This window comes from Columba livia, chromosome 13 (genome assembly GCF_036013475.1).
Source record: "Columba livia isolate bColLiv1 breed racing homer chromosome 13, bColLiv1.pat.W.v2, whole genome shotgun sequence".
Lineage (NCBI taxonomy): Eukaryota > Metazoa > Chordata > Aves > Columbiformes > Columbidae > Columba > Columba livia.
The window spans coordinates 4,949,468-4,964,424 of NC_088614.1; the positions used below are offsets into that span (position 1 = coordinate 4,949,468).

At 48.4% G+C, this 14,957-nt stretch overlaps 2 protein-coding genes across 3 annotated transcripts in view; one reads left to right on the forward strand and one right to left on the reverse strand.

Annotated features, from left to right (window-relative positions):
- The first annotated feature begins 233 nt into the window (after positions 1–233).
- MARVELD3 (MARVEL domain containing 3) lies at positions 234–1,822 on the forward strand. Its single transcript, XM_065028322.1, has 4 exons — positions 234–267; positions 399–499; positions 661–863; positions 948–1,822. Exons 3-4 carry the CDS (start codon positions 672–674, stop codon positions 1,269–1,271), a joined length of 516 nt encoding a protein of 171 aa, XP_064884394.1. The 5' UTR covers positions 234–267; positions 399–499; positions 661–671; the 3' UTR covers positions 1,272–1,822.
- A 218-nt stretch (positions 1,823–2,040) lies between these two features.
- PHLPP2 (PH domain and leucine rich repeat protein phosphatase 2) overlaps positions 2,041–14,957 on the reverse strand; it is a 31,582-nt gene continuing 18,665 nt past the window's right edge. For both annotated transcript variants that reach the window (XM_065028238.1, XM_065028237.1), the window contains exons 11-19: positions 14,706–14,801; positions 12,553–12,708; positions 11,625–11,825; positions 10,826–10,988; positions 10,194–10,324; positions 9,821–9,931; positions 9,166–9,354; positions 8,803–9,034; positions 2,041–7,833 (exon numbers count right to left, since the gene is read on the reverse strand). In XM_065028238.1, coding sequence (XP_064884310.1) covers positions 6,691–7,833; positions 8,803–9,034; positions 9,166–9,354; positions 9,821–9,931; positions 10,194–10,324; positions 10,826–10,988; positions 11,625–11,825; positions 12,553–12,708; positions 14,706–14,801 — 2,422 coding nt within the window. In that variant the 3' untranslated portion in view covers positions 2,041–6,690. The remainder of the gene's footprint in view (positions 7,834–8,802; positions 9,035–9,165; positions 9,355–9,820; positions 9,932–10,193; positions 10,325–10,825; positions 10,989–11,624; positions 11,826–12,552; positions 12,709–14,705; positions 14,802–14,957) is intronic.

Genomic DNA, 14,957 nt, shown 5'->3' on the forward strand with positions numbered 1-14,957 from the left:
CCCGGGGCGGGGAAGGGCGCGGCCCCAGCCGCTCACCGCCCTCGGGAGCGCCCCGGCAGGGCTGAGCCGAGCCCCAGGTGGAGGGACCGGCGGTCACCCCGGCCCGGCGCGACCCCGTACCGCGCTGGCACCAGCCCCGAGTCGAGCGCCCCGCGGCGCGGCCCGGCCCTTCGCCCCCAGCGCCGGAGGAGCCGGACCGGGCCGGGCCGCGGCGGAGCGGAGCAGCCCCCGAGCCCCGCAGACTGGACGCGCCGGGGCGGGCGGGCGGTGAGGGGAAGCAGGCGGGTGTGCGGGGCCCGGGCGGGGGACGGGACGGGGCTCGGTGTGGGGCGGGTGGGTGTGAGGGGCCCGGGCGGGTCGCTGCTATCGCCTCTAGCCCCGCCTCCGTCTCTCCTCAGCAGGGCGCCCGGAGCAGCGCTGGAGGGGCCGCCGGGAAGCCGCGCCGCCGCGCCGGGGCTGCTGGAGTGCGGTCGCTGCCGGTACCTGCGCACGGCCAGGGGTGAGCGAGGAGGGAGGGGCCGCGGGACCCCGCGGTGGCTGCGGGAGCCGCTGCCTTTGTCCCGCTGGAGCGGCGCGCCCGGCCAGGGAGAGGTTCCTTCCTGGCCGGACCGCTGGGGCCCGGCCGTGCCCGCCCGGCCCCACCGCCGCCCTTCCCTCCAGCCTGCTGCCAGATGGTGGAAGCGCTGCTCGCCGTGCTGATCCTGGTCTGCAGCTCCGTGTCCTGCGGCCCGACGGGAGGTTACACGGGCCTGCCCAGCCTGGGCGGCATCTACTACTACCAGTACGGCGGGGCTTACAGCGGCTTCAGCGGCGCCGACGGGGACCGGGCCCGGCAGCTGGACCAGCGCTTCCAGCTGCTGAAGGTGCCGATTGCCAGGGCAGCGATGGCCGTGGGAGGGGGGCTCCTGGTCTTCTCTTGCACACTTATTTTGGTTGGTGTTCTACAGTTACCATGGCGTTTCCCAGCATGGCTGCTACTTGAATGCATCCTGGACATAATGGTTGCAATTGGCATCGTGCCTGCTCTCTACTATTTCTTCCATTTTCTGCTGGAGGTTTATAATTCATCAGTGTGCAAAGAGAGAGAGCAGCTTTATCAAAGCAAAGGCTACCAGGGCTTCAGGTGCAGCCTGCACGGGGCAGAGATCGCTGCCGGCCTCTCGGGCTGCGTGGCCGTCCTGGCGTACCTGCTGAGCGGAGGCCTGGCTGTCTGGGGCTACAGGACAGTTCACAAACTGAAACAGAAGCCAGAACAATTATATGAGCTTTAGAATGATTCCTCCACTCCACTAATGGTAAAGATTTTTCCTTGCTCCTGGGCAGCGCATCCTTAGTGCTGCAGCAGAACACACATTGAACGCAGCTCTAAATACGTCAGAGTCAAGCTGTTCCTAACTTGAGTTTGCATTACTGAATTAGTAGTAGACACAAAGTTAGTCCAATGGCTTGTCTTCATCTGCTGGCGCCCTCTTAGCAGAGGACTGTCCTCATGGAGCTGAGCAGCAAACTGCCTGCATCCCACGCAGCCTTGCGCACAGCATCTCACCTCTGCCATGTCTTGTTCTCCTCCAAGGAGATCCTGCTACGAGTGCTGCTGTTACACACGCTGCTGATGAACAGCTTTATGTAGCTCTTTGCAAAGGGCATGTGGCTGCTCATGGAGAACAGAGCTCTGAAAAATGAGGGACTGAGGCCCATGGTTGTGGCAGCTCATTATTGCTTTCTTGTAGGTCTCTTAGAACTAATGGGGCAGTTTGAATGTGGCATTTATAGAGCTGTCAGAGAATCCTGAAATAAACTTGCAAAATGATGAATACACTCAGCCTCGGTTGTGACACAATGTCTTTTCAAACTCTCCTGGAGAGGGCACAGTTTTGTATGAAATGGTCTTTTACATAATTGGTATACAACAGTTTTGCTTAAAAAAGATGCCCAGAATTGAGAGAATCAGCCAAAACTTTAACAGTTCAAGCAGGTGGTTTAAGATAGAAATACATTGTTTTCAAATACATTTTAAATGTACAAGTTGGGGAAATGAGATGCTGCTCTTGTATTATTTATTTTTAGAAAAGGTAAAATTTACTTAAAAAAAAGCTTATTTAGGAAATTTAACAGGGAAAAGTAGTACTGGAATCACAAAATCAAACCTCAGAATAAAGTGTCACTTTAGAGCAGTGTCCACGATGTGCATGGTCCGTATAAGGATGGAACCACCACTGGCTTCACAGGTCAGTTCTGCCCATATTAAAAAAAAAGCAAAAAACGACAACAAAACACCACAAAAAACAACCAACCAACCAAATAAAGACTCCAAAACCCAACCACCAACCTAAACACACAAGAAACATGCTTTGTCTTGGATATACCTCTGGTTTCACTGGCACCAGCGACTAAATCCTCAGTTACCAAACCCCATGGAACATTGTTGGAACTAGAGATGCAACAGTAAACCAAATGCTAACTAGAAAACACACCAGGTACTGGGGGCGGTTTGATTTCTCTCGATGCACTGAGTGTTTCAGCACAGGGATGGACGTGGACACTCCACTGTGGTCCTGTTTCTTCTAATGGTTCTGCATCTCCTGCGTGCTGCAGCTCCTTCCAGAGACCCACGCTACCATTTAGAGCGAGTTCATGGGGCAGGATTCAGAAAGCTGCCTAACAACTGGTATTGTGAACTGCGCCCTCACAGTGTTCTGCAAGTCGCTTTTGTGGGACGGCGGGTGGGGAAGCGGCAGAGCTGGGCGAGGAGACGCGGCCACGCAGCTGCTGCTCACACCGTGTCCGACTGCGACGCTGCACAAACTCCCTCCAGCCCAGTAATGGAATCAGAATGTATAGTCGGATGAAAGTAAAAATCTTTATTGCTAGGTCGGCTGAAAAGTTGATGCAAAAATATTCTTCCTTCTTGGACTGCTCTATACATCTGAATAAAGAATCAATGGAATAGTGTTTTCCAGCCATCTTACGTTACTTGCCTCTCCAAAGCAACACAAACACAGGCCACAGTGCTGAAGGTGCATTCAGTGGACACCCTACTCCAATACACGATAAAAATGGGGATAATTATAGGTGCATGCCAGAGTGGGATACATAAAATATTCTCCTTTTTAAAACAAAAATCATGAAAAAAGAGTATTTAATAAACAGTTGGTACACTGCAATATTTCTTTAACATGCACTGGGTCATATGAGTCCAATTAAAAAAAGGTAGCATTTCAAAATGTGAAAAAAAAGAGGAAAAAACACACTTGAGTCTTCAGGCAGCAATGGGACAGCAGACAACAACTGCGCAAAACCAAAGAGGTGAACACACGTACTGCCTGAAGACAGCCTTTGGCAAGGGACAGGAAAGCCGTCACCTGCAGGAGCGTGGACACTCCGGAACGTCCCAGGCACGAGGAGCAGCATTGCGGCCTCGCAGCCTGTCCCCAACGAATCCCTGTTACAGGACTGACCCCTGAACTGAGGGTTCTGATCAGGTCCTGGCCATCTGTGGTGCTGCCTCCACCACGTTCCTGGTGCTGGGAACAACTTGGAGCTTGTCCCTTATCCTCAATATTTGGGCCCCGACTACTCATCACTGACTATAACCTTTATGGGTTCCTTTTGCACAAGCCTTTCTGGACAGGACAGGGCAGACAGGTCAGTGCCTTTAAAGTACCTGTTCTCAGTGAGCATGCTCGTCAGCAGAGCGGGAGTCACTGAAGACGTGGACAAACCGACTCACCAGACTAACCGGCAGGTGGCAGCATGGAGCAGCCAAGTCTCTTATGGCTGTTACCCACGTCTGGCATCACCAGCAGGGACAAGAGCACCGGACGAGCCCAGGCTGAGAACCTCTCTCTAATAGCAAGTCTGTTCGTGAACGGGACGTTCTTAGTGACGTGGCTGTGTGCAGATGATGTGTCACCTGTGCAAGAGCCACATACCAAATCAGGGAAGAGACTGAAGAACAGGAAGAGAACTGGGAAAACACTTTCCATCCCCTGCTACGAGTCCTGCACTAGACTTGCTCATTCATACCTGTTGCACCCACAGCAGCGCTCTGAGGGAGTTTGAAATCTAAGGTGGTGTTAGTAAGTAAGGTGAGGAAGACAAAGGAGAAGCTTGCTGGCTCCAGGGAGGCAGGAGAACAAAAGGTGGTGTGAAGCACTCAGGCGGTGCTGCCCAGAGTAAGACAAACAGTTCATAATGTCAGCTTAAGCAGAGAAAGCCACGGACTCTACCTCATGCAACAGAACAAGCCGTGTTCTGCTGGGACAGTTCACACCCACAGAAAATAGGAGCTCTCTTTCTGTCTCACAACCAGAAATGGCACTGGAGTGTAAGGCTAAGCAGGAACTCCTTGCATTCCATTCTGCCACTACCAAGAGAAGCAGCAGCCCTGAGATCTGCAGGCTCCATTGCAGAGTTTTATTTTCCTTGGTCATTCCCCCCGAGCCAGGCAGAGCTGTGCACAACCCGCTCCCTGCGGCAACGCCAACGCGCCAGGCAACGCTGCTGGTTCAGACCGGCAACCACCCTGGGTTTTCCACATCAGTGCAAGAAACAGACCTGATCTGCACTAACATCTGCCCCATCCTAGTGCAAGGTTTGTCACAGTCTTACTCAGAAAGAAGAGTGTATTTCTGCACCAGTCCTGTAGAGCAGAGGTTGCTCTGCAGCCCTGGTAGGTATCTGAAAGTGTTAGGCTGGGCACAGATGTTTGGTAACATTCTCACCAGTGACTGAGTTCAAAGTTACAGTCAAATACACTGGGATGAGCCTCTTCTGCATACTCCTCTGAAGACAACATGAAAGAGGTTTGGGGTTTAGTTTTTCTAATCTTTTCTGCTGTTGTTTCTCTGCCTCAGGGATTCAAATGCTGCTGTTTCTGTGATTCTAAGAATTAGCTTTTCTCTCAATTTCCAAATGACGCAGGCATTTAAACAGCCCAAATTTGTGAGAGTTTAAACTTTGGAAAAAGTTGTGTTGTTTCACAATTACACTGTAACTAGCACAAAGTATATCCTAAAATGTTGCTCTCTTATGCATGGTAAAAATACATTTTTTCCTAGTGAGAAGAAATTCAAGGTGCTTTGAAATCTTTGTAAAACTCCATTAGATTTTGTCAAAAGATATATTGACAGAATTCTACAAGTAGTCTGCACAGTATGTCCTTCTGAGCAAGGCCTGAATTTGATCCAAAAATATACAACTCAAGCCCCTCAAAGCTCTTGAGAATAAACTTTCAAGTTTTCTTCATAAATATAATTAATGAAGAGGAAAAGGCACTAGCCCACATTACAGTCAGGATTATTGCACCACTGCTCTCTGCCAGCTGAGGAAGACGGATCCGCACGCCGCAGCGCTTGTTCACAACCCCTGCACACAATGAGCACACAGGCAGCCGACTCACCTGCTGAGTGCAGAGTGGCCAGCTCATCATGAGTGGGACTGCTTAATATCTTTTCCAGTGCTGATAAAGATGTTATTAAGATGAAAAGTTCTGGTTTTTTCCTTTTGCATTGAAAACTAGGCAGCAGTAAGTATGCTTTCACCTTGTTCGTGGCCAAATTGGGCAGGTATCATGAAATGCAGGTTGCTGGGGGTCTGGAATATGACTCCTGTTTTCAGAGGCAAGCGAGGATGCTGCAGCTGACAGTGCAGAGGTTTGTGTTGGTGGGACACAGCACTGGACGCTTTCCCAGCCCCACTGTGGGCAACTGGGCTTCCTCCTAGATAGAGCACCTCACTGAAACAAGCACGAGCTCCTGGTTTAATCCCATGTCTTCTGGGTACAGGAAGCCTCTCCTGCGAAGCATCCATGACGGAGGCAGCCAAGCTGCTGCTGAGCTGGGTCTGTGCTCTGCAGCTAGAAGCACTGGCTCTACACATCACCCTAATCAAACGGTCCAGAGCGGATCTTCCCTATGCTCCACAGAAAATGCACCAGTAGGCACCTGTTTATTACTCAGCTGTGTATTTTCTCATCCTGCATAGGCTGATCCTACCATAACTCTCACTCTACCCTGCACCTGTGCTCATCAGAACACTGTTACTCTGAGTTCTCCACTGCCCTAACATCAATTGGGAAAAGCCCCCATCACACCTGCTGTGGAGTGCTTTCTCTCCCCTAACCCTAAATAATAAAGTGCTGGGCTGAAAGGGAGCAGAACAGCTTAAGTGCAATCAATGAAAGTGCTTGCAGTTAATGTAGGAAACCATTCTTGGGTCAGTTTCATTGCAACTGGCTGTATTCTTTCAAGGAATAACAAAGTCAGGTGCTGGGGGGCATGGGGGCTGCATTAGAAATATTCACAGGACTCCAAACACTGAACATTGCCCCTCAGCAGCCTCCGCACCCCCACACTCGTGCCAGCCCTTCCTGAAGAGCTGGCAGAACCTCGAGGTTCAAGGAGTCACAGGCAGGCGCTGGAACACCTGCCTTCTTCCTAGTGCTTGCACAATTTCCAGACAGTCCCTAACAGAGCTCAGCTGCTGGTCTGAGTGCTCATAGAACAACTGAGACTCTCCAGTGAAAAGTGGACAGCCCAGACCTCAGCCCTCCCAGTTCTTCCTCAACTCTGTTAAGGAAGCAGCAGAAGACTGTACTTCTAGCAGATCCCAGCTGCCCTTGGAGGGCCAGGCAGCCCCTACGGTACAGAGCTTCCTGGCACAGACACTGCGGGAACAGTACTTGTGGGGTTACAAAGCTGTGTCAAACTCCTCTGGCAGAGTTGCTGCATGATCCTCCTTCTGCTCCTGATCTGCTCCATTCTCCTGGTGCTGCTTCATTTGCTCCTTCACTTCCTCCTCCAGATCAGGTGGCACCACAAATTGATCCTCTGGCTCCATCTGGGATGGAGCAGCAAAATAGCCTGTCTTCTTCTTGGGTGCCTCTGTGGCTACTTCGATGAGGTTGAGGCTCTCCTCCAAGGGCACTATGGAGCCGTTGGAAAGCTTCTTTCCATAAAGACAGCACGAGGAAAGAGATTTTTGCAGTTCACACTTCTCCTTGACCCCTCTCTGCACAGTGTTGCTGTTTACACTGTTCTGCCTCCGAATGATGAGGACAAGCCCAGCGTCATCCTCTGGCCCTGGAGCAGAGGAGCTGTACTCTGCAGCAGGAGGTTCGGACTCCAGGCCCTTTTCTCTACAGCAGTGGATGTCCACCTCTACCTCCACTTTACTACCATTTGTCATCACACCTTCCACGGGCTGCTCATCATCGCTGTCCAGACCGTTGTCAGACTGGTTGCTAGAGAAGGTGGCACTGGAAGGCTGGCGCTGAAAGATGCTGGAGGGGGGTACAGGATGCAGGCTGCAACGCCGCTCTTGTCGTGGTAGCAAACTGCCGTCAAGACCAACAGCGTTGTGTTCATCTGAAGCAGTAGAGCCCACCTCGCTGCTCACCTCAGAAGCAGACAGTTCACTGCTGAACTCTGAAGCGATCCCACTGCTAGATGAAGGAGTTGCTGGCTTGGTGGTGGTGGTGGAACTAAATCCCCCAGGACCTGGCAGCATGAGGCCGTGCATCTCACACGTGCAGCTGTCCTCACTGATGTTCAGACACACCACCATTGCAGCTACATTGTCCTGGCAACCATAGCTTTGGGCTAAAGTGCAGAGTTTCTTTGCAGCAGCTAGTGGGTCGTGCAGGTGGCGCACAGCTGAGACAGCCTCTGTGTAGGACAGGTGTTCCCACAGAGCTTTGTTCCCCAGAAGCAGCAGCTCATCTTGTACAGTCAGTGGAATGGAGCTGACGTGTGGTTTGGGCAGGATCCAAGGATGCAAGTACGTGCAGCCCAGCATCCGAGTACAGCAAGTCACACCATTGACCTTGTTGTCCTGCAGACAAGACAAACAGGGCAGTAGCATTAGATTTGCCACTAGATCATTTGGAGGACAGTCCTTTGCCTGCCCGTGTACTGGTTTGGGGCACTAAGGTATGTTAATGCACAACTCCAGTACACAAGACTTTTTGTCACCTTCTGAAGAAGGTGCTGCTGCTGCCAAACCATCCTGAAACCTGCTGCACATTGATCAGAGAATCTCAGTCATCAAACTAACACAAAATTTATTTTTTCAGTATAAGCGAGATAGTGACTTCTTACTTTCTCATTGCAAGGCCATTTATCTAGACATTAAATAATTTCTGTGTATTTTCTATTTCCCGCATATTAATATATACCTGTGTTCTGAAGTATGGACACTACATCCTGAGCAGAACAAGCAGGTGTCTCACACTCCTGCTGTAACCTGGGCTCTCCTTCCTGCTCCTGCTTGATATTCCCCTGGCCAGCTTGGCACTAGTCTCCCAGCTGGAAAATTGCCCACAGTCCTTTGAAAAGTCAGTGCATGCTGAGTACGCAGCTTCCCCAGTGTTTTGGATTTAAAAGTGTTCTTAATTTCTGTGTCATCTGTGTGTTAAACATTGCTGCTGCTGCTAAGTGTCAAAAGACAGCAGAGGACACATGGAGCAAAGTCTCCTTAGACAATGATTTCACTTTTATTTTTCAGAATCCATCAATCAGTCAGTTTTTAAACCGCTTAACATGCTACATTGATTCTACACTTGTTTTCAGTCTGAGTAGTATGGAGTATAGCACCTCACAGAGCTATAACACATGAACAGATCAACCCTGTCAGAAACACTTTTATCAAATAATCTGATGCTTTCAAAAAGACCCACTGAGCATAAAACTCACATGACTGGCAATGATTTCTCAGACCTTCACTGACAACTTATTTTCCAGTTCTTTGGAACTTCCCTGTTATTTCTATGTGTTTGCACCAAGCTCCTGGGTTCAAACCTACCTCTGTTATAATGGCTTTTTGCTCCTTGACTCTCTTGGCTTCCTCTGAACACTGTTCAAGGCTGAAGATTTTGGAGAGAGGGAGGGGTTTTCCACTTCGGCACAGAATGGCTTGGCACGTCCCCACATTGGCCACCGTCAGAAAAAAATTGCTGACTGGATCAGTCATATCATGACGAATGTAGCAAAGGACAGCAGAGGAACCCAACTTCTGCCCGGCCATGCCCAGCTTCCTGCGGGAGGAGAAGGGGTAGGAAGGCTCCAGACTCCAGCGATGGGCATTCTGGAGAGCAGCCTCACCCACCTAATGCATTAATATATACCTATGCAGGTCCCACCAAGACCAGCTTGCTCACTGTCCTACCTGTGGGAGACCAAGAAGGTGTTGGACATGAACATGGTGTCTGACTGCTGTACCTCCTCCAAGAGTACATCGGCCATGGTGCACTGCAGTAAGCGTGGCAGCTCCTCATTCTTGTCACCATCAAACATGCCATACACAGCCTCCACCCCCTCCGCAAAGCTCCCCAGTGCCAGGGAAGACACACACAGCCTGTTAGAAAAGCATATGAGCAAAGTTAGTATGTCTCAAAAGATTATATTGTTCCCAAAACCACAGCCATCAGGCACCTTGCCATGAGTGCTGTTCTCACAAGGCAGCAAAGCCATCATCCCTGCATTCACTGCCCCATGAGATGTACAGCTGCAGTTCATTATTGGAATTCCCCAGCCCTCCCCGACCACACTCAGGAGAGGGCAATGGGCACAGCCGGCAAGAGAAAGAAAAAGCATCTCGGCTAGGGTGGGAAGCAAAGTCCAGGCGTTCCAGGATCAGCATGAAAACTCAGGGGAAGGACAATGCAGAGGCTTAAGTTACCCAGACTGTGAAAGAGACCTGGAGAGACAGAGGGACAGACAAGTTCTTGAGCAAAACAGTTCTGCCTGGGTTCTTAGGAGTGCACTCCACTCAGCACCCTGAGAAGACGAAGTGTCAGCATGCAGCAGACCACAATACTCACTTATTTCTTTGGCCTGCCATCTCAGCTACTCCATGACTCCAGAAGGTAGAAGTGAGTGCCGAGTCTGCCGTAAGGGAGGGCTTAGCATCAATCTTCAGTGTGGTAATGTGACTACAGAGAGGGAAGAACAAAAGTCATTCTCTCCTAGAGCCTGCTGAACAGCTTTTGGCCAAAGGACCTTGCCCAGCTTAGAGTTTTAGACAGCAGCCGGTGAAAAAGAACTGTGTCAAGGAGAGGAGTTTAAGGTCCTGGCATGGAACATTATAACATCATGCAGTGCTGTGATACATACTTCACCATCCCATCTCCCCTCCTGGGAAGGGTTCCCCTTCCCTGTGCAGGTCACTACTGTGCTGGCATCTCCACGGCTCACCTGAAGATTTCCAACGTCTTGTGTTCTAGCACCAGGTTTGTGTTTCCGCTCAGGTCCAACTCTTGCAAGGCAGCTGGCAGTGCCTCAGGGATTAGGATTTCGGTTAACTCATTGCAGCTCAAGTCCACAAACTGCAGTATCAAAAAAAGCACAATGACAAAGAAAATATTCTCTCTTCTCTAATGTGATCAGTTTCTCCACCACTCCTTCCAAACAACATATGAGCACACAAACAGGTCAGGAAAATGGGTCTGACCTACCAGTAAAAGAACAATTTATAAGCAGCAAATACTTATAACCTGCAATAGCCAAGACTCCAATACTGAAAGAATATGTCAAACTAGGGACAATAGAAGGCCTATGTATACAAACGTGCCTCACTACAGAACACTCCCTCCTGTCTCAAATGGTGAACCAGAAATACACCACGTCAGAGACAGATGGTAAAGACAAATGAGAGATGAGCCACCTTTGATCAACTCTGAAAAGCAACAGATCTAGAATGCATATTCTGTGCCCTCTTCTCAGGCTGATCAAGCATAACGCTGTGATCTCCCATTCCTCTCCTAGCAGGTACTCCATTCTCCAACCCAAACTTTCCCCTGATACCTTTACCTTCTCCACAAGACTACCTGAATACGGGGCAAGTGCAGGATCTCTGGAAAGATGCTGATTTCATTAGAGTGTGCAATAAGTGTATGAAGCAGCTTGCAGTTTGCCACTGTTGTGGGAATTGATTTCAGTTTGTTACCACTGAGATTCAGCTCTTCCAAGTGCTCCAGCTTACTGAGTTTGCTGAAAGGGAAACAAAAGAATACTATACTTACAGGCAAGAACTTGTCACCTTCTGAACATCCCTTCCCTCTAGCCAATCAACTGCACCACAAAAAAATAGCTGATACTATGTAGTTTTCATACTAGAAAGACAGTCTGATATACTGGTTAAAAGAAGCAGATAAATAATTCTCACTGAACAAGAACTTACGTAACTGAGAGCAACTGGAATAAGTTAGTAGGAACACATGGGAGTCTCCAGCCTCTTAAGTTTCTATGCTGAGCATAGATTTATTTTTATTTAAACTCAGAATTGTAAGCCTGGTGCACGAATTAATGAATGAAATTACACGACCTGCACTGGGCAGGATTTCAGACAAGTCTGAATGAGGGTGTTCTGGCAAGACTGGAAAGCAATAGAAGGCAGCACAGTAAGCTGCATGCCAGCAGCACTGCATGCCAGTGACACCCACCGCAGCCAACAGCACCCCGTGCCAATGCCCCTACACGTGCTGCTCCTCGGGGTGTCCAGGAATGGCTGGCCTTGTCATCAGTCACCAGGAGGAGCACCTTGCTTTGACACTGGTTCTGTACAGTCGCAGTAAGGCAGGCAACACCCTCCTGGTCAGCACCATCTCACCCCCCAGCACTACTTACCTTGCAGGGAAAGTCTGTAGGTTGTTGTTTGCCAGATGCAAGATCCGTAGGCTTGGGTGCCCCACCAAGACAGGGATGCACTGATCTGTGAGGTTATTATTGGTCAAGTAAAGCAGCTGCAGCATGCTCAGACTCTCCTCCTCTGTACATGCAGGCGGCAAGGACTCCAGGCTGTTTGCAGATGCATTCAGGTACCTGAGGCTAACCATAGCAAGTGCAAAAATCAGACTTTACATCATCTAAACTACTCCATTAACAGCAGGAAAAGAAGCTATACAATTGCCATTGTGGACAGAGCAACAGCATTAGACAGGAGGCCAGACAACACAGTGTAACATCCCTACTCACATTTTTATGAGTCTACTAATGATTATTAGCTATATAGCAAAAAGCATTTAACAGCAAACAGTGCTGAAGAGCCTGTGAAGGGGGTGGGTAACACTGGTGGAAGCAGACTACATAAACTCTTACTCAGTCTTTGAAAAAAGGGTTGACACGTCTGAATAGACAGTTAGGAAGGGTTGTTCATTTGTAAGGGTCTCTCTCACTGTTCTCCAATGACATGATGTACTTTCTGCTGTAGTAACTGAAAATCTGTATGGCTTCTTACCTTTGCAACTACTTTAAAAGACAAAACTCTTCAGGCAGTAACATGATCTTCAAAACAGTTGCAACTGAAGCTAATTCTTCAGTTGGCTGTTGGGTAAGGAAAGCCTCTGTTTTTCTGTAATTAAACAGTAACAGGGACTGATTCCCTCAAATCAGTTTGATGACTTCCTCATGGTGCCTGAATCACCCTCTCATAAAGCACACGCCTCATTATCTCCTGTGCAAAGGGCACCTTGCAAGGACCATCGGAGGTGCCACTATCGGCCTTTACAGCTCCAAAGATTAATGCAGACAAAAGACACTCGCTACTGCCACTCACTTCAGAGCCTTGACAAAGAGCGTCTCTGGGAGTTTAGTCAACAGGTTGTGCTGCAGGTCCAGCACCTCCAGGGGAATGTGTTCTACAAGGGGTGGAAGGCTCTGCAGACGGTTGTGCCCCACCATCAACTTCCGAAGGCTCAAGCTGCTGAGGATCCTGGAAAGACACAGGGTTTTCTGTATCAGCTTGGTTCACTCCTCTTCACATCCACAGAGTGGGAAAGGTAGTATTTAATTCTTATAATTTGACTGTACAGCAGATTAAAATACACTGATCCATAAAACAAATAACGACAAAGCAGAAAAACACATGTGGAAGGTGCCTCAATCACTGTGAACACTTGCAAGTGAACATTCATTTCCCTCTATGCTACTGCAGGTCAGTACCTTGCAGTGCAAACCTGTCTGTGTGCATACGCCAAGCACTCTGTCAGGCAGAAAAAAGAAAGAGAGGTCAAAAGGATGGATTTAAATGATCATTCTCACTTGTAGTCAGAAATAAATTCTTCCCTTGCCAACTTAAATTTAGAGCTTTACCATGCTGCACAGCGCTCCTGTATTACTTCTGAAGCTGTTGCTACGTTCTCCACAATTGCAGTGCTTATTGAAGGAAAAAGGCTCCTCCCCATGAGCTGCAGAGGATTGCTTGCAGGAATTTTGAGAAAGGACATATGAAAACACATGGACGTAGCCTAGAACCACCCTGCCCATTTGCGTGAGGTGATAATTTGGGACAATATTCCGAGAGCCCTGCACAGAACACCCTTGAGGCATGAAATGCTAAAGCTGCATTAGTGCACTGCTCCACGTGGGCCAACTAATTAGGTTTCTTTCTGTATGCTGTGGCTTCTCAAAGCTAATTATACTGGGAAAGAAAAAAAAGTGCCATTCAAATGCAGATACACCAGTTTCCTTATACAAGCTGACCCATCCAGAGCTGGCTTGGGTATCTCCACTCAACACTGTCATGCACCAATTTGATACAACTCTGGTTTCAGATAAAAAAGCGTTAAAGAGAACTTCACTGTGAACTATATCTCCTTACATGAGGCTCTTTAAGCTTTAGTCTGCTGGATTAACTTGATCAATGGCTGAAAGTCAACGTTGGCAAAGTTCTACCTGTACACAAGACATACTTAGAGTGTTGATGACAAACACATATTGGAAGAGATCCCTAATTTTACACAGTAATTTTTATACAGCAATTAGTACTCTTTAAAAATGCTTAAACTCCTTTTCAGAAAACTCATTTCTATGTCTGAATTCTGCAGGTTCTTTTTGCAAAACATAGTTAAAACTTGTTTTTTTTTCATCCATTGGCACTGCTACAATTATTTTCTAAGTTCTCATTATTGCATTCTCGTCACATCCTTTTCTGCTTTTGATGCATGTAGTCTTGTCTCTGACAACCCTTAGAATGTCACTGTGAAGATCACTTCCCATGCCTGCTGCTTAAACTGCTTCAACCTGCTCTCTGCATTTCTCCACTGTAATCCACCCTTCCGTTCAATTTCAATACAGCTTACCCTACACATTGTGTCTCATTCATCACAGTCATACCCCCACCAAACACACTTGTTTGGCTAAGAACATTTGTGCTTCGCTTCTTCCCATGATATCCCTGGTACCTTGTAGAAGTCATCATAAATATCTGCAAAATTATATTAGTTCTTGGTTCCCCTTTACCACATTTCTGCAGAAACTGAAAAGGAAACACGGAGAAAGGAGTTGGCTACTGAATTGCTGTGAAAGCTACTTTTGAGATCAGCTATATTGTACCTGATATCTCCCTGTGAAAGGTAACAGATGAAATCTCTGTGGGGCAATAAAAGACATATTGGGACCTCACCTATGACCTGTGTTCACAAACACTATGGTAACACAAATAAATCATAGCAGTGTGTTCTAGTTCAGGTGCAAACAGCTGCAGCAGAAGCCAGGAGCATAGGATGAAATTACTGATTTGGAAGCTGATTTGGAAGTTAGTTCTTTCCAACATTTGAATACAGAGTATTTTCAATGCCAGACAGAGAAAGTAAGTGGATTATATCTGTGCACAACAAGGAACAAAGCAAGTGGAACAGCACTGCACCTCTCTCTTCAGTCAGCTCACCACAGAAGAAAGCTCAGCTCTGTATAAGAAGGTTTGCTGACCTTGATGGAAGCTCCACAAGGAAATTGTAGCTCACATCCAAAACTTCCAGTTTCTTTGCTTCACAGGCCCAGTCTGGGACACACTGCAGTTGATTGCTGAGAAAAGTAAGGGGGAAAAGCTTAGCAGCAGCACTCCATATGGAACATAGGCTGTTTGAATGGTGCATGACAGCAACAGCCAAACCAAACCAACAAGCAGAAAATGAACAACAGTACCTGAGCTAGTCATGCAGAATTTAGCTCACAGCTGGC

Bases quoted from the DNA above. Each gene is read 5' to 3' on its own strand.
- MARVELD3 (XM_065028322.1), top strand. From the start codon at position 672: ATGGTGGAAGCGCTGCTCGCCGTGCTGATCCTGGTCTGCAGCTCCGTG. The intron at 864-947 runs GTGCCGATTGCC...GGTGTTCTACAG, and splicing joins AGCGCTTCCAGCTGCTGAAG to TTACCATGGCGTTTCCCAGC.